This window comes from Lates calcarifer, linkage group LG6, assembly GCF_001640805.2.
Source record: "Lates calcarifer isolate ASB-BC8 linkage group LG6, TLL_Latcal_v3, whole genome shotgun sequence".
NCBI classification, from domain to species: domain Eukaryota; kingdom Metazoa; phylum Chordata; class Actinopteri; family Centropomidae; genus Lates; species Lates calcarifer.
In genome coordinates this window covers 6,528,533-6,552,666 of record NC_066838.1, presented here as the reverse complement: position 1 = coordinate 6,552,666, position 24,134 = coordinate 6,528,533, and the positions used below count along the sequence as shown (strand labels likewise).

The window sequence follows — 24,134 nt, the reverse complement described above, 5'->3', positions numbered from 1 at the left end:
CAGAACAAAAAAAACTTGTCTTTGACTTTGGCAAGTCATTTTAACATGGGGTTGAAACAGCTTATATCTTAGGACTGATATGGCTGAAAATATTATAACTTTTTCAAACCACAGTGTACCTTAAAACCGGTAACTGGTCCATGCCCAGTGGAAAATAATTAAATTACAAAAGTATTCATACTGGATTCCTAGAAGTCCAAATGTTATGTTAACATGTAAACAGCATGTTATAAATATATACATGCTAAATTGCTATCTAAATTGCACATATCAAAACACAGCTGTGGGATATTGCTGTCCTGTCGTCCTTTTCTTGAAATAACATGATCGTAAATTGTAAATGTAATTTCATAACTATGAAATCCACAACAAAAGTCATAACTGTGGGGTAGGGAAGTCATAGTTAAGAGATAAGGTCTGTGGTTGTTTTTGTCTGGTGAATGCAAATCAGTATAAGCTACAACAGCGTGTAAGTGGACAAACTTGTACTGCCAAAATCTCACTGCTTATAAAAGATGCACACATTACTCTGTCTGCCAAGTAGACTGATGTAAATACAGTTTAGGAAAGCTTGATTGTCACATACCTGGCAAAAGCTCTACTGATGATATACTGGCAGGTGTCTGGACACATTTCATGAACTACATTTCATGAACTACTGCACAACATACTTGGAAAACTGATCTGAGTACAGGCAGTGTGCGCAAATTAAGTGTCGTGTTTCAAGTTCAACAAAGGGACTCTTACAAGTGTCTCATGGTAACATCTCATATTACTCTTTATTATCCAGTTTTCTGCTACGTATGTAGAGTTTTACCTCCTAACAGTACCTGCAGCAAAGCTTCATATAATTTTATTTGTGTCATTCTCAGTGGAGAGTTTAATTATCACATGTGTAAAGGCTGTTTTCAGGAATTGCATTAGTATTGGTCTCAGGAGAGATTCAGTGTCACATGGTCTGAATTGCATTTACAGAACTGCCCGTCACCACAAAGGATTGCTTCTGGGATAAAACTGGAATGTATTCTGTTTTAGGGAGATTTTTCTATTTACCTCTCAGTAGATGATGTGGTTAATATGATCTGACTCAGCCCTACAGTTTGAAATTGACAGGAGAAAATGTTTTGACTTTGAATATTTCTTTGGCCACAGTTCCTAGGAGACTCAGTCATACCCGGGCTGGAGTTTTGGAAGGTGGCGTCTTTAGTCACTTCCCTCTCAGTTAACGTAATAACGAACCACACAGCATCTGGCCCAGTCTCGCCACACTGCTTTCCTCAGTTGGCAAAAGTCCTCGCATCTCAGAAAATTATAGATTCACCATTTCCACCTCAACACTCATATTTGACAAAAAGTTTGTTAGTAACTGGATTTGTTGCATTGATTTGGATAAAGGACTACTAATTATGTTATCCATGCTCTTGTCACCACACTTAACCAGGCCACTGATTGATAGTGTTAAACCCTGAGCTCTACATGGTCAAAGGAAGACTGTCTAGTGATAAGTTACTTTATAAATAATCTGTCATATTTATTTCTGAAGTCATGTACATTAAATGAGGAAATGTAAAAGCTGAGGTCAGAAATAACTTCACTAAAACAGCTTCGTTGTTGTTGAACTCACAAATTCATAATTAATTCATGAATGTCCACTGTTATTGCTGGTAGCACCTTGTAATGGGACTTCTTATTTAAAATAGAGTAGATACAATAGAATACTTTTAATGTTGTGGTACATGTTCTACAAGATTCAGTGCACCATACCAGGCTACACAGAAGGAATAAAATATAATCAAAATATTTTATTAATCCCTTGCAGGAAATTGTTGCGTTGCAGTGCTCCATTACACATGTAGAAATAAAATAAAATAACAATAATAATATAACCCCATCTTCAAAATATTAAAAATATACCCTGTCAAAAATGGACACTATATACATTGTTAATATTTACACAACAGTGACATTGAATTGTGCAAATTAAATCATTCACAGAATAGATATGATATGAGATTATTGCACATGTGTGGGGAAAAACTGTCCAAGAATCAATCAGTTGACACTTGATTCTTAGAGGGAGGAATTAGTTGATGGCCAAAAGGGAAGGAAATAAGATTGTGTGTACATGGATGACAGTCTTGTCATGGTTATTAAGGTGGCAGTGCAGTCAGTAAACAGTCATTAGCAGCAGTGTAGAATATCCAGAAAAAGCTGTCAAGTGTGTCTGAAGAAACCAAATCTGATATTTGCAAGTTAGATGTTTATGTTGACCTGTACAATGCATCTTGATTACTAGACAAGTCTTTTTTTCTCATACCATTACTTATTGCTTTGTTATGTAAATTATTCTTTGGAGATATTAAATATGACTAGGATACAAATTATTTTCTGCTGTACAAAAATCGTCATTTCATATTTAAAATCTAAATATATTTAGGCATGGTTTATTTGAAGCCAAATGTAGTTTGTGGTCTAATGTGTGGTCAATGTCGTAATTAAGTGAAAGTGAACACCAACGCCAAGCAGACTCGAGATGTAATGATAGTGGTCTCTTCTACAAGACTGAGATTTCTCTCATTTCCTGTATGTCAGCGAGATTTGGTCGTAACTTGGTCCTAGTTTTAACTTCGTTTAACTCTGTTCTGTCTCTTGTACCAACAGCATTTGGCACTTGCGTAACGGCTAGGTTTGGTAAAACTGACCTGTTAATGGGGTTAAAACATGCAAATATGGTGAAAAAAATGTTTTCCCTTAACATTTTCTTCAACAGAGGAGTGTATTATCTATGTATAATGTAGGATAATACAAATACAGTTTTGTGTGTGTGTGTGTGTGTGTGTGTGTTGTTGTTTTCGGGAGAGGGGGTTCTGAGTGACAGCTGTGTGGTGCATTTGTTTGTGTGTGTGTGTGTGTGTGTGTGTGTGTGTATATATGTGTGTGTATTTAGGGGTTGTGTGGGTTCCACAACACAATCCCAGTCCAGCTGCTTTCACAACCAATCACTCAGGGATCCATGCAGCTGGAGCTTACACAAACCGGCTGTGTGCTGCTCAAGTCAGTGTAGACTGGCTCAAACTGGCTCACACCGGTTTTTACCTCAGCTGGCTGGTGGGGGGGGATTTATGGGTTTATGAGTTACAGGAGGGGCAACATATTATGCTGACTAAAACATTTATGTGAAGTTTAATCTTGTGCTTCATATTAGACTTTATGAAATAAATGGCAAAGTTAATGTGCTGAACTAATTATTTGTTGGGGTGTATGATTATAGCAGTAACTCAACTAATTCCATTAACGAAGCCAACTAAAGCGATTAAGTGAAACAGTCCTCGTTGTTTTGCCATGTGATTTAATATTCTAATAAAAATGCCAGAGATGACGAGATTGAATCTTCTGGAGACAAGGGCTAAATCAATTAGCCCCCATGAGTAGGCATCGGGTGTCCCACAGTGCCAAGAATTTTTAATATTAACAGGAATTTACCTAAAGGAAATTATGGAAATAAGCCGAAAGTCTTGCTGAAGGCCTCCTATTAATCATGTTTTGTTTGAAGCAGGACAGTTCTTCGTTGAGAGTTAAGGGGCTTTCAGATAAGTTTACATGTGGGCTTGTTTGGGTTTCTTTCCATTTTTTTCAAAGATCAGTCTCCAATGAAATTATCACTAAACAATGAATTTGTAGGCCATTGTTTGACCTTTGCACCTCATTTGACTTGTGTACTCTCTCTTCTGTCTTTAGTAAACGTTATGCGCTGTTCGGTGTGCCACCAGGACTACAAACAGAGCGACATTATTGACAACTACTTTGTCAAAGATACCACAGAGGCCACCAGCACATCTGATGAAAAGGCTGCTCAGGTATGTCAAAATGTTTGGTGGCATTGTACATACACAAGTGTGTCCACATTAGGGGGTTCCTCAGGCTTAACCTTGGGATTCTGATATTTCATTTTCTGTTAAAGTGAGGATGAGGTAAAGTCTTGTTTGTTCATGATTCAGGCCAGTTGTATCTAGACAATCACCAAGTTTGTTTAGTCCAGAGCAAATATAAATACCAAGAATCAGATCATACCTTTCCACAACCCTCAATCATAGTTTTTCAAACTTTCTTTGTATTAGTCTTTTTAAGCCAAGTATCCAGGTAGACATGGGTAATACCGTAGCTTTACAGGAACAGTCTTTTTTTCAGTGAGTGATGACAGATTTAGTGGATAACATATCACACAGGCACATATCACTTATGTCATTTTAAACCAAAAGACATATTCTTTATATAATATTTAATGATTTTTGTCTAGTCATTCTCAGTGGGTAGGCAAGCCGTTTTTGTGTCATACCTTTTTGATAACTGCAAAGAGTTTTTAAAGAAATGTGTGCCACAGGGGTCTGGGTCTTTGCTGAGGAAAAATGTAAGAAAAAGTAATCATCTTCTATTCCAAAATATTCACCTGAACTCCACAGCAATATCTTGTCAGTAAAAAATGGCTGATTAGGTTCTTCAAGCAGGAATCTCACCATTACCTTAAGTTGGGTTAAATGTCGTCTGTCTTAATCATAAATCATTCCATTCCAGTCTTCTTTAGGCACCTTCAGGCCGTACTCTCCCATTTCTTGTTAACAAAGTTTATCCACTAATTTTTGGAGGTTTGTAAACTTGCATGCAACTATATTAACTTGATCGGGTCCCCTAGCACTTGATAAATTTCTTCTTAAAATAATCTCTGACCTGTAGATACTGAAGAAATATTGTTTTTTTTTCTGCAATAATATCTGTCCAAACTAGTATCAGAGGTCATAATGTCGAATACAGTCTTTAAAAGCACTTCTGGTAATAGAAATAATTTGGCAACTAAAATATGACAACAGCATTAAGCAGCCATGCTTTGGTTAGAGAGCTGGCAAAAATGGATGCCTGTCTGACATGACAAATTCCACCTGCGAAGGGTTCTATAATAAGTTAAAAGATGAATAAACTACAGTGGTTGTTCAGTAACTGTGCTTGTTTGTTTTGTTTATAGGAACAGTAATTAAAACATGATGCCTCTGCAAAGGATCAGAGGTAGTGGCCACCTTCAGGCATATTTTTGTTGGTTTGTGGCCATGAAGTGACTGGATGGTATGAAATCTGAAATGCATATTCACACTGGCAAGAGGAAAAAGCTTATTTTTGTTTTGATTTCACTGGCTCTTTTCTATGACCACCAGCGAAACCCACTATGCATCTCTTGACCCATTACTCAGACAAAAAATGTGTATTGTACTATTATGCTCTCCATCTTGTTGATTGTAGAGTCCATGGTTATTTATTTACTGTCACTATCAGACCACACTCCTGACCCCTGAGTTGTCAAAACAACTAATACTCATTCACAAAATACATTTATCAAGTGCTGTGCTGACTGTGAAGACACGGTTATAATAATAGATTTAAGTGATTTAAGTGTTGCTCTCAGAGTTTAAATAAACTGGTAGTTTAGGTTTTAATATACAAGAATAGGATTTACCTCATACAGTAAACTTTTCTAAACAATAGGTTCTAATGAACCGTGAGTATTACTGGCTTAGCACTTCCATGTAGTAAGTTTTTCTTCAGGCTGGAAATATTTTATATTGTCCCAGTGTGCACTGTCAAGGCCATATGTTTTGATGATCTTAGCACATGTCTGTAGTTGCTGTTTCACTCAACAACACTGCAGATTCAAGAGAGTAGACTTCTGATTATATTCAGAGATCTTTTAGATGCTTATTGTTCTCATCTCAAGGTGTGCACAAGCTGTGAGGACAACGCAGGAACCATAGGCTTTTGTGTGGAGTGTGGAGAATGGCTGTGTAAGACCTGCGTGGAGGCCCACCAGAGGGTCAAAATTACTAAGGACCACAAAATTCGCACAAAGGAGGATGCTGACGCTGCCTCCGGTAAGATGGATGACCCTCATATTGAAGGACAGACCAATATTTATTGAAGCAAAAACTGCAAAAGCCTGTATAGGACAAACTGTAGTTGAAATACTGTGAATGTGGTGCTGCTGATAGGCTGTTGCCGTGGTAACAGTGCTGCAGAGTCTGGTTACTCAGATGGTACCTCTAGCTGTGGAGACCATATATCTTGAAGCTCTTACTCTTTTGAGGTCTTTTCTGTCTTGTATTGTCATTTTTGTCAATCCTTTGTTGTATATTTCTCTCACCAGTTTCTGTGGGTAATTTGCCTCTGTTTTCACCTGTGTGTCTATAGACTCTGTCGGTACGTCAGGACAGAGGCCTGTTTTCTGTCCCATCCACAAGCAGGAGCCACTGAAGCTTTTCTGTGAGACCTGTGATACGTTGACGTGCAGGGACTGCCAGCTGCTGGAGCACAAAGAGCACAGGTAACGGCATCTATTTTATTACTGATGGACTGCTAGTCTCTTGTCTTTCAACTTCCTTAACTGATAAAGTACCAGTAGTTTGTTTTAATCCATTAACTACAGTTTGCATATACTTTACATTACTGCTAACCATTTCCCACAGCATACCATTTTTCAGGTTTTGATTAATTGCCTGCAGGCAGCCATCTCAGCTCAGCTCAGCTCAGTACTTCATGATGATCAGTTGTTGTGAGCTGAAACAGTGACAAACAAACTGGTGACAAACCAGTCATATTAGTTACCTCCTTGGCAAAGGTAATAAGAGGACAATAATAGTCACTTTTGCCCACATAATGCTGTGAAGTTGTGTTTAATTGTGTGGCTCATTATCACATGCTGTGTCTCAATGGGCTTTACCAGCCCACACCTGACAAAACCACAGGACACAAGGAGGAAAAACACCTCCCTAACCCCTGTGGTATTTCAGTGGCATTTACAATAAATGAACAGAAAGTTGATCAGTTGCTGTAAAACACAATAATATGACTAACAAAGACTGAAATTCAACAATAGGATCATAATACACCCAGTACTAATAAAAAATCCAATATTTAGTCCAATAAAGTAAATCCAAGAAACCAGTCTGGATCTCGTCCTTGTGCTGTGCTTGTTGAACATTGTCCACAAGTGAGTTTATTATCAAATCTTCAATGCCACTCCTGGTAAAAGGGAGGGAGCCAACATCAGCTCTCAGTGGGGTTATGTTCAGACTCTGTTCCAGCAGGAAACTGTTCAGCATTAAGCTTGGTTACTGATAAAGCCACTGGTTGATGAAAACAGTAGTTTGTAAACCTTGTTATTTGAATCTGGAGCCCTTCTGGTTTTTCATTGTAGTATTCTAATCAGGGACTGATTTACATCTTGCAAATTGAGTGGAATCTACCTGGTCAGACTGAAAATGAAAACTGCTTTTTCCACCATGAAGCAAAGGAACAAATTGCCTGCTTACAGACTCACATAAATCAACATTTGATTGCATGAGACAGCAGTTTCATTCATGCATGATTCTTTAGTACTGATGAATAAAATTTGAACTCTCTTTTTGTACCATTTGTGAACTGTCAATGGCTTTTTCCCTTAGAAACTGTATTTTTGCTATAGTGTATCATAATTTGTAAGTTTGTTGAAAGGCGTTGGTGACTTTAAGAGTGTTACCCCCCTGCTCTCAGGTACCAGTTCTTGGAGGAGGCTTTCCAGAACCAGAAAGGCATCATTGAGACCAGCATAGCCAAGCTACAGGAAAAGAAAAACTACGTCCATTACTCTGTCTCTCAGGTGCAAAGCAGGTAGGAGTTTTTCACCTCCAGATTTCTCTCCAGTGCTGCCCGTTGACACAGTTTCTGTTGATTGATGGCTAGTGTCTCTAAACCAACTGTTGTGCTGTATTTTTGTTTTCATGCAGGTTAAAAGAGCTGAATGAGACACATAGGAAGGTGGAACATGAAATCAAAATCGCAGTATTTACTCTTATAAATGAGATCAACAAGAAGGGAAAGTCCCTGCTGCAGCAGTTGGAGGTACACGAATATTATATATCATAAAATTTTCATCTAATCATGTAAATAATTTCCATGCATATTCTAACTTTTTTGTAATAGCTTGGTTAAACATTTGTCTTGGTCTAGTTTCATTCACTTAACTAGGGTGTTGAGACTGTTTCAGTAGCAGCCCCTTAACCAAAATAATCTCCCTCTCTGTCTAGAGCGTGACAAAAGAGCGCAGTATGAGGCTTGTGGCTCAGCATAAGGATACCACCCAGATGGCCCAACAGATCCACCATGTCCTCAACTTCTGCCACTGGGCCACCACTACTGGCAGCAGCACAGCGCTGCTCTACAGCAAGAGGCTGGTATGTTTCTCGTGAGCTCCAGATGTTCAGCAGTTTGAGTAAAGACCAAAATTGAATTTACATCACAGAAACAACATGACTGTTGCATACAACCAAAGAAGTGCTGCATTTAGCTGTGATCGGACCATAAATTCTTGCTGTATATGAGGAGATTCATGTTTGTCTTAGTGTTTAATTCTTATTCTATGGAATGATTGAGGTTATGTCTGACGTAACTTGTGACCCATTGATGAGCTGTAGGGTGGTAGCTAATATTTCTCTGCCCTGTACATCTGTATTCAACAGCGGTCGAAGAATACAGTATTTTGTTTGGATTGTACTGCTGGCCCAGCCTTTTCTAGATTTATTGGTGACATTGCAGAACCAGCTTTTTTCCCACATTATGTGGATGAGATTCTTTTTTTCCTCTGGCTCAAACAAGGGATGCTTCTGCCACATGGATTTGACTATTTACCACAAGACAGTCAGCAAATTAGATAACTTTATTGTGGAGTTGTGGAGTAATGCTTCCTAAAGGGCATGTCGACAAATGGGCTTTTTGTTCCTCTGATATAGCCAGGCTTTCTAACCGAAGAGCATTTATCTCTCTGTGTGCATGTATGTAGATCCTGTTCCAGCTTCGCCAGCTCTTCAAGGCTAGACTGGAGCCAGCGCCTCAGGCCAATGGAGTAGTGCGCTTCTTTTGTGACCCCACCTTCTGGGCTAAAAACGTGGTGAATCTAGGTGAGAAGGGCCTTTTTAGAACCCATTAATCAGTGTTTCTCTGTATTAAATATTAACCTTCAGTTTATTATGAACTAGTCATAATAAAGATTAAATGTGGCTGACCAGATGAATTCTTGCTTTACCGTGTAGTGACCAACAGCTTGAACATTAAGCAGTAAAAAAAATGATTAATTTATATATATATATATATATATATATATATATATTAATGTTCCTTGTCTCTCTCATGTGAATAAAATAAAGGAATATTTCACACCTGTCTAGAACATGTGCACTTAAATTATGCTTGCTTTCAACCTTCTTCTTGTAATTGCAGGTAATTTGGTAATTGAGAAACCACCTCCACCTGCGCAACCGCCCAATATGATGGTAGGAGGACCACCTATTTCACCAGGCCAGGGTCATCCCGGCAAACACCCAGGACAGATCAACCTGGCCCAGCTTCGTCTGCAGCACATGCAGCAGGCAGCCTATGCACAGCAGAAACAACAGCAACAACAGCAGCAGCACCAGCAGCAGATACAGCAACAAATGCGCATTGCCTCCCAAATGTCCCAGCAGCACGCCAGACAGGCCGGCCCAACCATGGTTCAGCAGCAGGTAGAGAGGCGTTATGTGTGCTCCAATCAATAACCCAAGTGAATAGACAAGTTATTAGAAGCTTACTTCAAAAAATAGTTGTAACCTAAATTTCCAAAGCTCTTGTTTTCCAGACCTTTTTTGTTTATTTGTTTATTTAGTTTTGGATGAGGTTTTCTCCAGACCTCTAAGAGTTTTACCAGATGGAGGTCTGAGTATGCAAAATTAGAATCGAGCAGTGAGAGGATTTGGTGACAGACTTCCTGTCACTACATCCACGATGAACACACACTGCACATAAGATATCAAAGGAAGATCATGTATATCAGTGGTGGTTTTATGTGGGAACTTCCTCTGTTTTCAGTTATATTTTTCTTTCTTCGACTTTAAGGATCATGTCAGTGATTTAGCATTTTTCAGGCTATTACCTTTGAAAGACCCGCATAACATTGCTGTCAGTTATTTTTTTAGATTGATGTTCTGCCTTCCAAGCAGCTTCTCTCTTGTCGTTTTAAATTATTCTGTCTTATACAGGAACCCAACGTGATCTCTTAAGAGAAGTTAAATTGTCCAACCAATAGTCAAAATCCCCAAAACATCCAGGTTGCAGAGTTGTTTAAACTATCATTGCACTTGAGAATGAGCAAGTTCTCGATTAGTTTTTTAGATTGACAAATCAATAAATATACTTAATTGCATATTTAGTTCCTATGTTTGCATGGTCCCGTTTGTGTTTATCCAAGGAGCTGACTGTGTGTATGTACTGTTTTGACTAGCCTCCAAGGCTCATCAGTATGCAGCAGCTACCAAGAGGGCCTGGGGGTATGAACGGTGGGCCAGGTCCCACCATGTACCCTTCCTCCCACCACATGCGTCTGCCGGGTCCATCACAGGGCCGAATGCCCTCAGCCCAGCCGAGGCTTAATGGACAGCAGTATGCCCCCATGATGCAGCCTCAGCTACAGAGACAGGTCAGTACAGCCACTCTTCACTGAATAGAAACAATGTAACTTTTTACAGCTTATTGTGACTTGTTTATGAGGGATGTGTGGGGTTTTTGTGAGTGTGTAACACATTTGGTGCTGTAAATGTTGGATAAACTGAAACTGCACAAATGTGTTAAAGGGTTTTTAAACCCAAAATGTCAGTTCTAGTGTGATAGCAGTTGTTGTATAGATACACAGGGTGAAGCTGGTCTGAAGCAGCCGAGGAGCCTCCTTAAGAAAGAAATATATACTTATTACTTAAAATATATTAAAATATATATATATATATATATATTTTTTTTTACATTGAGGATAGTGCTGATTCTTTTCCCATATTTGTCAATATGATTGTGGTTTTAAGTCTTTAGTACAGTTTGTGTAGAATAAGAATGATTATATGGCTAGTTTCTAATTACGGTGTGGCTGATATTAACACAGATATTTAAAGACATCACTGCAGAAATACCAACAATATTGCTGAGGCCATCACAAAGTCCAGAGCACAAACCAGTTGAGGGATCCCTATCAAAAATGCTTCTTTATTTTATGTGTTGAGGTGAAAAAAACAATATGGATGACCATAGTGGTGAACTGTGTAGATGTTCTGTATGTTCTTAAAAAGGTCAGTGGCACTGCCATCCATCTTGTTTATCCAAAGTACAGAGTTCAGAGCTGCCAGTATTAAAATAAAATCATCTAATCAAAGTGAAATTTCATTAGCTATTTGTGTGTGCATGTTATAAATAGAAAAATCTAATTTCCATTTGAATGCTTGAAAATGCATTATGACTGACCAAATTAAATTGAAAACTCCATCGGCAAAAACATGTCATGTTACTCCCGAGTGTAACCCCACCATTATTACAGTGAAAATGAATGTGAAATGGACTTTGAATTTTCATTTGCATCAGATATTATTCAACCAAGTACACATAAACCCAAAAAAGCACTGATGGGCAAAAAACACATGGCCAACAATAAACATGCCCAACCTGGACCACTATACCGTGATTTTTTTTTTTTTTAGCCCAAATTCCCTCAATCTTTGCACTCTGTCCTCTGACTAGTCAGTTTTTGCCAATTATACCAGATCTCTAATGAATATTTTCATGACAACAACATTTCTGATGTTTCCGTTTCTGGTAAGCTAGTTGGAAGCCTACAACAGAGTCACTTTGCACTGCTGTTGTGTTTTATCTGCATTGGATGTCAGACGTATTGTCTGATTTTGTCACCCTCGCTGTGATGTGATTACACATCTGCTCGATCAGTTGTGATAGACGGCACTGGTCGGCTGATCTGCTGTTTTATACCTCTATCTGTCTCATTCTCATGCACGCAATATCTCAGGAACGCCATGAGGAAATTTCTTTAAATTTGTCACAAACTTTCACTTGGACTCAAGGATGAACTGATTTGTATTTGGTGTTGAAAGGTCAAGGTCACTGTGTCCTCATGAAACACTTTATGGTTCATATGCTGATTACAGCAAAATATCACACAAATGTCTTAATGCATGGATAAACTTATGAGGTGATGATGTTTTTTAATCCAAAAGGTCAAAGGTCAATTTCACTATGACATCATGGTGTTCTGCAAAAACACTTCTCTCAAAAACACTTTATTCAACATGATAACTCAGAAATAGGGGGTGAGATTTTGACCATATTTGACTTTTGGTCAGATACTGATTTGGTACCCACCTTGAAACTGGGCTGCTGCTGGGTTGAAGATGTGTGTAAAGCATCCATGCTTTAGAATTTGTAGCTACATCCATAATATCCACTGTCTATCTTTTAAATTCCTTGTATGTCTGGGCAGACATGGATGTAAACTGCAACTTGTCTGGAGGTATACAATTGGAAGGCGCTAAGATTTATTTCAAATTTGTGCACACAAATGGCCATTGAAGTTTGAATTTTCTGAAATGGCTTCATTTCGATACTGGCATACCTGAACTTCCATACACAAGATGCAGATGAGCCAAGTCAAACAGCTGTTTAACCAGAGTTTGTTTAATATGGTTCATGTGAGGTTTCTGAGAAGGGCTGCAGATGTGCTGTTTCCTCCTTCAGTTTGGCTTAGCACTGCCTCACCAATGTATCTATACATATAAAGCTTATTCTCATAAGTCAAGTAATGTGTGCAGTATGAAAATGTACATTCACTGCCTGCATGTAAGACTAGGTAAGAAAAACCTCCACTATACCCAGCCCCTTTTTCTTTGTGTCCAGATGTCTATAGAATCTGAGATGAGCCACCAAAGGTTTCGTTTCTTACTACAATCAGGGGTTTGGCACCTTTTTCCTACTTTGTCATTTGTGTGTCTTGTGCAGCATGTGTTGTCACCCAAATGCATGATCATGCAACCATGTTGTTTTCATAGATTTTTTGGGTTTTTTTTAAACTGAGTGAGTGACCTGCCTCATTGTTCCCATTCTCCCTCCTTTCCTCTCTTCCTACATCCCTCCCTCTCTCTTTTTCTGTGCAGCATTCCAACCCAGGGCACGCAGGTCCTTTCCCGGTGGCGTCCCTCCATAACGCCAACCCCACAAGTCCCACCAGTGCCAGTATGGCTGGTGCCCACGCTCACCGCGGCCCTGCCAGCCCCATCATAGGTCCTATCGAGCTCATCCCCTCTGTTACCAATCCTGAGAACCTGCCCTGCCTACCTGAGATCCCTCCCATTCAGGTGTGCACATTAATGATATTTGTTTCAATCAGAAATCATCACCTTCCAGTTTAATTATTCTGTCAAATTATCAATAATTCTAACGTTTCAGAAACAGATGTAAATGTGTCGATTAGAAATGTCGCAGTAGTTATTCCTAGTATTAGGATGAACAGGTGAACATTTTGAGATGAGAAGAATGAATAAGCACAATATAGGGATATGATATAAATATAAATATATTGAATATAGATGAATGAAAGTGAATGAAAAGCAAGAGATGTGTAAAATGTGTCATAGCCAACATTTAACACACAGTCAAAACTTCCCAGTATTTGGCTGCTGGTTATATTTTTATTGAATCTCTAATTCCTTTTGATTAACTTGAGTCACTATTGATATTTTCCCCATCACTGTGCTTCTTTGGCATCACTAGCTGGAGGATGCAGGTTCTAGCAATCTCGGACACCTCCTGTCTCGCTACATCACAGCCAGCACGCAGCATCAGCTGGGCTCAGTCGACATGAACCCCTCACCTGGACTGTCCACACACTCTCCTGGATCTTCAGGTACACACATGTTCAAGGAGAGGGACTCCCATTATTCACACCTAAGCTTTCTGTTGTTTATTTTCATTTTTTCTTTTTTATCTGAGGATACCTGTATTAAATTCATGATAAAATCAGACTTTAGGGATTCAGTCAAGTCATTGACTCTGAATGTAAAATACTGCTATATGATCAAATGTGATACCTTTTACACAAATGTAATACAATGGATTAGGCACAAAAGTATTAAAACAAAATACTTTAATGTATAAGCTATTCCTGAATTTATATCTCAGAAAATTAAATGTCATTACCATGTAATAATTTAATGTATCCTGTATAATATTGTCATCATATATCATATTCCATATCCTTTCTAGATGCTATGTACATATCTATGTTCACCAAATTAAACTTTAATGTACTTGTACAATAAGAAGGGATCACTGCTTCTGTATCATCTGTTTCCTGTGTCCTCTGTCCACAGGTCTGTCAAATGCCCACACGCCAGCACGACCTTCGAGCACATCCAGTACAGGCAGCAGAGGCAGGTAAGAGGGTATTTTAGTTGCAGAACACCCTGTTAAACTTGAAAGAAAATATTAACACAGCAGAGTCCCAGTTAACTGAGTTAATACATTAACCATTACTTCATCAAACATTTAATTCGTCACTAGTTCAGTAAACATAGCTTTAGGTGACAGATGTAAACAGATCATTTGTTCTTGGAGGAGTGTTCATTTAACTTCAACTATTAACTCCTACTGTGGTTACTGGTTTCATTTGACTTCCTTTAAGTACTTTGTGTCTTTAAGCATTAATGCAGCATTGTTGGCAAAGTTGAGTATATCTGTTTGTATGTGTGTGTGTGTGTGTGTGTGAGAGAGAGAGAAGGATAATCAATAGAAGGCAGCACAGGTTTGTGCAAAGAGTGTGCATAACCAAAGGTCAGATGCCCACTGTAAGACTTGTCATCAGAGGCTTATAGAAAATGAATCTATCTGTTACATTTGCAGAGCATAATTTACAACTTAGCACTGGAACTGCACACAAACTGTAGTAGAAGGTAAAGACATGGCTGAGCAGTTTGTTTGCAAGTACACATGCTTTTGTCCCGCCATGTTGTGTCTGTCATGTCTTTCTTACCCTACTTCGAGAAATAATATACAAACATTTGCCTCCAAGTTAACACTAGACATGGAAAATGGTAACGAAAAAAACACAGCAACAGAACAAGAGACAACTACAGAGAGAAGTGGGTGATAAGATAGGTCTTTTGTCTTTATTCCACTGAAAAAGTGGCAGCAGATGAAAAAGCAGTTGATGCAGAGGTTAAGGGAAAAACATGCACTGGTGAATAATGTTGCTAAAATTTCAGTCATGCAAATATGAGGCAATTAATGACAGACGGGATTCGTTCAAGCTACAGATGCTCTGAAACAACAAAAGCCGAAATTCCATCAGCAGGATGGCAAGGAGGTTCTTTCGCATGTGTCAGTTTGGTTTGGTTTGGTTTGTGTGGGTTAATGGCAGCAGGTGGACGTTAGTGTGACGCCTGTCGTCCAGAACTAGAATTACTACTAGAAACCAGCATTTTATTAATTGATAACTACTACAATCTTCCCTGACCTCGAGGGAGAAGTTTTAGCAGCCACACTTTTAACAGTAACCCCAATATTTAATCATTTGTCACACAAGAAATCACCAAACTGTAAAATATTTTAGTTTTGCCCTGTTTAACATTGTTAAACATTCCGAGGTGCATGGACCAGATGAAACAAGCAAACACTATATGTTTGTCTTGTCCTCAACATGGTGAACAAAGTCACCACCGATCTCTCTGCAGTTTTACTGAACTGAATGAGTAGAGTCATAATTAGTAGTTAATTGGTTTGATATTTTTTACAAGTTTCAACAACTGCAGTTATGTTCTCCATGATTTGTTTTTGTCACCTATTTAAGCTGCAGCTCTGCGGGTAGGGCAGGGACAGGAAGTGGAGCTGCGGTGGAGCAGGTGAAGGTGAAGCAGGAGCCGGGTACAGACGATAGCTACAGCTGTCCAGCTACTTCTCTGAAGACGGAGCGCAGCAAAGACGCTGGGAGGAGCGCCTGCATGGTATGAAACCTGTACTTCATCTAGTAGTTTGTAATAACATCATGCTGCACTGATCTACTATATGTGCTGGAGCTGATTAACTGGACAGTTCTGTGCTTGTGGTCAGTTTATATCATAATATGGCTCACCCTATTGGGGTCTCATCCCAACAACTAATATCAAATATTATGGAAAGAGAGTCCAAAAGTGCAGGAAGACCAGGTTTGAGAGTTTATTAAAAGTATATCAACAACTGTTGTGATCTAATCCAAAACAGAAACCATTTATCTTTTACTTTACTTGGACATAGAATTGTTCTCTTCATTGATATATAAGTAAATTGTAAAGGTCATGGAAAATTGTAAATGGATAAAAGACAATATATGCCAGGACAGATGAAATATGAAACGTTTTCAGTTGCACTCTTTACTGATCAGATCACCTTTTAGTGACATTTGATGCTTCTGGGGCTCCATAGCAGCAGACACAAATATGTGTGAAAATAAGAGAAAATTGAAAGATTATTATACCATATGAAAATGTGCTAATGTTGTTGTGTGTGTTTTCCCCAGATGAGCAGTCCTGAGAACAGCCCCCTCCCTGTTTTAGGGGTCGTCTGTCAAGATTCCCTCAAAGCTCTCGAGGAACGCATCAAAACAGAACCACAGTCTGAGACCCCTTGTTCTGGACTAAATGGCTCCAGTGCAGCCACATCAACTTCCACCACCACGACCTCTACTACCTCGTCATCCACCAAGAACTGCAGCAGTGCAACAGACCCTCCACTCACTAATGGAAATGTTGACAAGGGGACAGAGGCCAAAGAGAGCGTGACGTCTGCTGGAACAGGCAATCCTGGTGGGAAAGAGGATGACCCCAATGAGGACTGGTGTGCCGTTTGTATCAACGGTGGCGACCTGCTGTGCTGTGACCGCTGTCCCAAAGTGTTTCACATGAAATGTCATGTACCCACCATAAAAATCTTCCCAAAGTAAGTAGTCTTGATAGGTCATTTGCTGCTACACTGCTACAGCACTCCTGTAAAACTCTCACACAAATGCACACAAGCAGAACCACAGCATTAAAAACGAGAACAGAAAAAGACCTGCAGAATGACACTGAATCAGCAGTAAAACCAGAACAAGAGGCTTCTACTTGCAAAAAAATGTCAGTCTAAACCTTATGTCTAAATACACCACTCCATATTCAATTTTCTGGATGTTCTTGAAGCATTTTGCAAATGACATTGCAATTTAAAGGCTAAACAAAATGAGATGGTAACTTAATGTCCTCTGTGTGAATTTTGTGCCTCAGGGGTGACTTCCTCTGCACGTTTTGCCGAAGTCTAACCAGCCCTGAGATAGAGTACTGCGACGACAGCAGGAAAATTAAAGGAGAGCACTCCCTGAGTCCAGAGGACCAAAGGGTCAGTACATCCACCACCTCCTCAGATTACCTCTGTGCGATCAGTACAAGGCAGCTAATTCTCTCTCTCTCCCTCTGTGTGCAGAGATGTGAACGCCTCCTGCTCTACATCTTCTGTCATGAGCTCAGCGTGGGCTTTAGGGAACCTGTTCCTAGCTCTGTAAGTGGCTCTGCACAGCACACACTCACACGTTTGAGCACAGTTCAGTCAGCTCTACCACCTGGTGGTCAGTCAGTCAGTTCCTCATTTCTGACCTCATGGAGGTTTCCCTTTCGTCTCTTTCTCAAGTGGTGGCAAAGTTTCATCATTCCTCCTCGGCTTTTATTTGTCCTCTCTCATCTTTGTTGTTGTTCTGCTCAAACAGATTGGACACAGAGGACTTACACAGATGTTTGAAGTAGGCATGGTTGCCACTTTGAATCCCAAAACAAAAATAAATGCCTGTTTAATTTATTGTGCAACCAACTGTAACTTTTGTTTAAAATTCCAAGAATATTTTAAACTTCTTGCAAACCAGCATGATTTTGAAATGCACTGAAAACCGGCAGCACCTAATTTGCGTCCTGTCTGCTGATATTTTTCCCTTGTTTACTTTTACTGCGTAATATATCATTTTTTCCGTGATGAATAATTGATCAGCTAGCTTCTGGTAGGTTAATTTATTTTATGAACTCATAAAATATTTGAGACATGCTTTTAATGAAGAGCTGTACAAATGAACGATTTCATATGAACCTACATGTCAGTAAATGCGATAACTGATCCACTGTCATAATCATGTTGATTAATGAGATTTTGAGAAGGTTGAAAGGAGAGACTCAATGGAAATGTGGCTATTTATAACTGCAGTTTTTTCCTATGCATCAGGCAAGATGAAAATGTTTTTGTTGCTGAGCATTATGATTTTTTTAGTTTCTCACAAATATATGCTGTGTTATCATACCTTTCGCTTTGTTGTTGCTGTGTTCCATTAGTACACCACATTCTTATTTTCAGTTTAATATAGTATCAGTATCCCATTCCCAATTTCTTTTTTGTTTCTACTGTCAAGCTACAGAATAATGGCAAAAAAAAAATCATCATGAAAATAAAAAGAGTCATCTGCTGTTGCTAGAAATCCTAAAATAATCAGCATCTCAAAAACTATGAGAGCTAAAGCCACCAGCAGGCAGATAGGCTTAGATTATCACTCACTACAGACAATAACAAGCTATTGCAAAACTTGGTTCATAACTTTTGAAACTTTTGGGATATTTTAGATCTTGTTTGATGTGGTTTACACTGATGTATCAGTAAAACCCACAAAGAGCCTCAGAATTAAAAGCATTTCATGTAATAACACAACATGCAACAGGATGCAACATCCACTTCACAGTATGAAAACTGCTTAGTTCTCTGGTCAGGCCTCTCAGTATCTCAGAATTACTTTGATGTACACCAGTGTATATTACCCTGCACTGTGGCATGGCAGCAAATCATGATGCTCCACAGCTGTTTAGTAATAAACAACACCCTGCAACAAAGACGTTCTGACAGACTCAACAAGAGAATTAGAGGAAGATCAATGAGTTTCTTGTTCATGTTGAAGTTTGAAATGTTTTTGTCGCTCATTTAGGTCTAATCAGTTACTAGCTGGGTGACAGAAACAGTCATCTCGATTGCGTTGTTAAACAACTCATGCAACTCGTTTCATCTGTAGGTTGAGATTTTTTCAGTGTTCTTCTGTGTTCATAGTTCAGGAGGGTTTTACCAGGAGCTGAATTATCCTCAGAGGTCTCCTTCTCTCCAAAAGAAACAGTCATGATCATTAAAACTGGGGAAAAACGCTGAATAAAGTAGTTTTACATTAAAAATCAGCGTTTGCCGGCGCTCTTCAGTGGGCACAGAATGTCAGTAAAGGGCTACAGGCCACACATGATGTCAAAAGATGCTGTTTGCTCAGCTTTCTTCTTTGATAATTTAAGATTCAGGTGTCTGATGACAAAAGTCCTAATCTGGTTTAAGATTATAGTTAAAATGTTGTAAAAAGTGATGGTGATATGACTTGAAATGGCGAGAAAGTAGTCGGCTGAAAATGTTTTAATGTCCAGCCATCCAACCAACGGCTGGTGTTAGGGAAAACCCTGCACTAGACTCCCAGCCAGATTTAATATCTCTGTATCCTTTTGTAGTACCTGTGAGTAATAGTATAAATAGCAGTAATAGTAGTAAAAAAATGTCTAGAAAAGCACAAAAAAGTTATACTAGTTCCCAGGTTTCCCAAAACATAAACCTCAGGTTCTCTGTCTTTTTTTCTGAAACCGTTAGAGATGTTGTCTAACCCACTTTTGTTTAACCCAGGTACCCAACTACTACAAGATCATCAAGCAGCCCATGGACCTGAAGAAGGTGAAGAAGAAGCTGCAGTTACGGAGCTCCCAGTACTACAAATCCACCCAGGAGTTTGTCTCCGACATGCGCCTCGTCTTCAAAAATTGTGCAAAGTACAATGAGGTGAGCAGCATGAGTCCTGTGCCTGCTTTGGAGAATGGCAGCTGCTGTGTGTGCATGCAGACAAGGGGTTAGACTGGTATGGGTTGAAGTTTAAACTGCCACCAGCATATTCAAAAATATAGACTGAATCATTTGATTGTTAACTGCCTCAAATGATCAAAAACTAATGCATTAGGCCTTAAATGATGGAAAATGTTTATATATTAGTGTTACGTATGTATCTCCTCAATAACACCAGTTGGCAAACCAATATATTAGTCTAACCTCAATGTGAAGACACATCCTTATACTGGAGGAGGACGTGGGAAGTGGTGCTTACGGCCTGCACTGTGTGTAGTTTTGTACACTTACTAACACTGGCTGTGGGAGGATGGAGTGTGCTCTCTTCACACTGGCTGCAGGAACACTGTCTGAACCCTCTTAACAGTGTCGGTATCACAGTGATAATTCACAAGATTATTTAATGGATTATTGTAGTCACTTCATTTTGTTATGTGTCATCTTTAAACGTTTTTTTTTTCTTCTGGGGAACAATGTATATTTGAAGTATAATGGTTGTATTGTTTTTGTTGCCTCTTTACTTGGGGATGCTGTTGTAGGTGTCGGCTGCATTTCTTATGATGTCATGTACCTTCTGTCTACTCTGGAACACAGTTTGTTCACTGTATATGCTCATGTACGATACCGTACAACCACACGGGGGAGCTTCTATTTTATCAAGAAGTGAACAATGTCTGGAACAACAACTCCAGATCACCCAGAGACATCACTTCTGTTGGCTGTCGGTGATCGTAAAGGTTCTGATCCTCAGACGATGATCTCATCTTACATATGTTGTTGTTATGTAACTAAAATTAACAGCAAGCATGGTCCCCACTGCAGAGGGATGTAGTAATGCTCAATACATCTTATGTCAGTTTAGTCTGCATGAGTAAACAACACAGTGACAGACATTTCTGCAGTACGTCGTCATTATAATGTAATTAGATTACTTAGACCGTAAAGGAAAGCTAGTAATAGTTGAGTAATTACTCATGTGATCATTCAGATGCTAGAACAGGACACCAAGAATGATTGAAGCTCGTTTCATTGTTACATCTTCTACAACAGCACTCTTTAAAACCTGTGATGCTCTTCTTATTAAAACAAGTTTAATTTGCATAATTAAAGAATTAGTTTCTCTATAACAAACAGTGGCAGTATCAGGTACATATTTTAAATGAGAACTCTTATGCACATAGCACTGCAACAAAAATCTGTTGAATGTTCTCCCTATGAAGGAAAATCTGCCTATAAACAGCAACTTCATAGACTTCTGAATGTTTTCAGGGCTGTCAGAAATAAGGCTGGAGAGTTTGAGAGAGCAGCAGCACTAACAGCACTGGTTAATTGAACTATTTTCACTCTGCTATAGTTAAATAATCCATGATTGATTTACACAACATTCTTGAGAAATACTATCAACATATCAAACCTCAAGTAATCCATTTCTTTACACAAGTGGTGAAGAAACATCAAAGACAGACTTGTAAGAGAAGACGTGGTTAAACAGGAAACGTGTCTGTTTCCTTCAGTCTTCATAGTTGAAAAAAAAATTGAAGTAAATGAATATATACTCAGGAATAACTGAAATGATCACATACCCCCTGTAATTTCTGTGACAATATTGACCTTTACTTGCTGTTAATTTGTGCAGTAACAACTTGGTGACGCACACCTCGTAGGCTTTAGCACAGTAGGCCGTAAGCAGATTTCTGATCTGTTATTATCTAACCTGCCTATGCTGTGAACTCTTTTCTTCCCCCTGCTGCTTCACTGTCTTTGTTGTAATGTTATTGCCCCTTTTTAGATGTCTCGAATAATCCAGGTTTATGATGAGGAGAAACAGATTAATACACAGGTAAGCCGTTTCAAATGGAGCACAGTTGTCCTGTCCCATCCCACTGAGGCTCCAAGAAGTGTTTTTGCCCTTTGTCTTAGGGTGAGAAGAGAATTTAGGAGCAGCACATTTAGACAGGGTTTTTTTTTTTTTTTTGCCTTTTTATGCATAAGATTTATTTCCATTTAATCTTAAGGAAACAATGAACAGTATGAGAGATGATATGATGTCTGGAGGTCCTGAAAAAGTCTGAAAATATGTCCATGTCTTATCAGGTTGAATTTACTTCAGCAGTCCTGACATCAGTGTGTTCAGTGTGAGGCTTGATTCTGAGATTCAAAATCTCACTTGATGTAGTCTTGATGTAGTGTGTTTTTATTGTTTTGGTGGCTGTGCTAACTGTAATTCTGGGCCTCACATATATTCATATAGATATATTTTTTAAATGAAGTATAATATGGGTGTACATATATACCCTCAGTTGGCTGTTTATTAGGTACACCTGTCTAAAACTAATGTAGGATAATACAAGAGTCCTGCAATCCTGTCTTCATTCTGACGCTGCGGTCAGGCCCGTAGAGAGTTAATAAATCACAGGTATAAACAGAAGTCAGACCATTCAAGCAGTAAAATCTTAAAACCAATTCCAAAACTCACAGGTAACCAGTGAAGGATTCCTTTCCCTTCCTCTCTGAGTGTGTTAAAAGCCCAGCAGCAGTGTTTTGTATTCGCTGTAGTCTGAAGATGTTTCACCAGCTGATAACAGAATAAAGAGGGTTGCAAGAGTCCAGTCTGGAGGAGATAAAAACATTGATGACCTTTTCTAGATCTGTTGAATTGTTTGAGTATCTCAGTTTGACAAAGCAGTATTGCACAACTTAAATCAACTGACTGTTAATGGACAACTCAGAGCCGAGAATCAACATAAAATAAAATAAAATCTGAAATAAATGGACCAACCTCCTGAAATATAGCTTTTGAAAACAAAGTATGAATGCAGTCTGAAGCTAAGAGATTTCACTAAAATGAGTTGGTCCCGAGATGAGCAGAAGTCTACATCAGACTCTGCTGAATGTCTGTTATCTTGTTATAGAAATAATGAAGAAATTCTTCACACGTCTCTGGGAAGGTTCAGCTGGCCAAGTGGGGGACCAATCATAGAGTTCTGGGACAATGATAAGTGGAAATCTAATTTTAAGTGAAGCAAGTGAATCAATATGTTTATCCTTCTTCCATTTCCACTCTATCATCCTGCATTGTCTGTTTAAATTCCTTATTTCTTCGTTAAACTATAGTGAAGAAGAAGATATAGATTTTTCTGTGTCTGACAGGAGATGTAGAATCTAAAACATTTGTGCAGGAGATGTTAAAAACACTGACAAGCTGCTCTACAGAGAGGCCCAGGTGGTTCATACGCACTGAAAAATATGTTTGAGGCATTAAAAGCTCGACAGAAACAAGGAACAGAGAGTGAGTTTGGGGTGGGGTGGGGGGTTGGGTTGGGTTGGGGTCGGCTCGGGTCGGGTCAGGAGAGGAACAGGAGCACAGCTTCGTGACCAGAGATGCAAAATCAGTCAGATTCACATCTTCCACATAGAAGCCATGGGAGAGAGCACAAGGTTGAGTTTTCATTCAACCAACAATAAACAATAAACAACAATAAAACACACAGCGTGAAACAGTAAAATAGGTTCGACCAATAATAAATAGAAATCCAATAAATAGGGTACTACAAATACTTAAATAAACATATAAGAGTCCAACTGGTAAACAGTGTCTTGGTATAAAACCAGTGAGTAATTTAAGACAACGATTGAAGCAGGAACAAAGGAGTTCTTAAACCTATTTGCTGCATCTTGGCAGATTGTACCTGTGACCAGACAGAAGCAGAACAAACTCCTCTTCTTATTATATATGAATTAAAACTGAACATTGTTAAAAAAAATAATGCTCAGTTTTTGTTGAGCCTGTTGTAGAGATGTGTTTATCGGAGGATGTAGTTTGTTTGTCCTGTTGAACTGCATTGCTTGCTTTTGTTATTTAGCATACTCTCATCAATATAAATGGGGTGGGCAATATATTATAACAGCACCATAAACTGCAGCCTCCAAAATGACCATAAAACTGAATCAGCACCAAAGAGTTTCTGTAAAAACTGAACATAACCATCATAAAGGATGGATTTACTTCAGGACACCTGCATTAGTTTTAGCTGGGTGTGACTAATAAGCTGCCCACTGAGAGTATGATAAACTGTATATACATATGAGGGTGAAAATGCATGTTTGAAAGTAATGTGTTCAGTATATGCATGTGAAAGGAGAATCTGAGAAATGAATTATAGCTTGCACAGCCTCTCATAGAGTATTTGGTTCATTTAAGTTCAGGGCGCTCTAATCAAACAGCTGCACGTGGGCGTCACTGCAGACGTCAGACTTCATTTTGATGTTACAGACTTTCTAAGACCAAAAATACTGGC

General features: G+C 38.9%; 1 protein-coding gene across 5 annotated transcripts in view; it reads left to right on the top strand.

The window, feature by feature from the left end:
• Positions 1-24,134, top strand: part of trim33 (tripartite motif containing 33) — a 28,305-nt gene that overhangs the window by 2,329 nt on the left and 1,842 nt on the right. The window contains exons 2-20 of one of the 5 annotated variants that reach the window (XM_018675205.2): positions 3,739-3,857; positions 5,762-5,915; positions 6,232-6,364; positions 7,573-7,689; positions 7,806-7,920; positions 8,106-8,252; positions 8,858-8,975; positions 9,295-9,578; positions 10,334-10,528; positions 12,778-12,834; positions 13,035-13,235; positions 13,651-13,783; positions 14,250-14,313; positions 15,731-15,878; positions 16,430-16,848; positions 17,172-17,283; positions 17,368-17,442; positions 19,624-19,776; positions 21,626-21,676. In XM_018675205.2, the coding sequence (XP_018530721.1) occupies positions 3,739-3,857; positions 5,762-5,915; positions 6,232-6,364; positions 7,573-7,689; positions 7,806-7,920; positions 8,106-8,252; positions 8,858-8,975; positions 9,295-9,578; positions 10,334-10,528; positions 12,778-12,834; positions 13,035-13,235; positions 13,651-13,783; positions 14,250-14,313; positions 15,731-15,878; positions 16,430-16,848; positions 17,172-17,283; positions 17,368-17,442; positions 19,624-19,776; positions 21,626-21,676 (2,795 nt within the window). Of the gene's footprint in view, positions 1-3,738; positions 3,858-5,761; positions 5,916-6,231; positions 6,365-7,572; positions 7,690-7,805; positions 7,921-8,105; positions 8,253-8,857; positions 8,976-9,294; positions 9,579-10,333; positions 10,529-12,777; positions 12,835-13,034; positions 13,236-13,650; positions 13,784-14,249; positions 14,314-15,724; positions 15,879-16,429; positions 16,849-17,171; positions 17,284-17,367; positions 17,443-19,623; positions 19,777-21,625; positions 21,677-24,134 lie in introns of all 5 variants that reach the window. The other 4 variants (XM_018675204.2, XM_018675207.2, XM_018675206.2 and 1 more) reach the window with 4 other exon arrangements.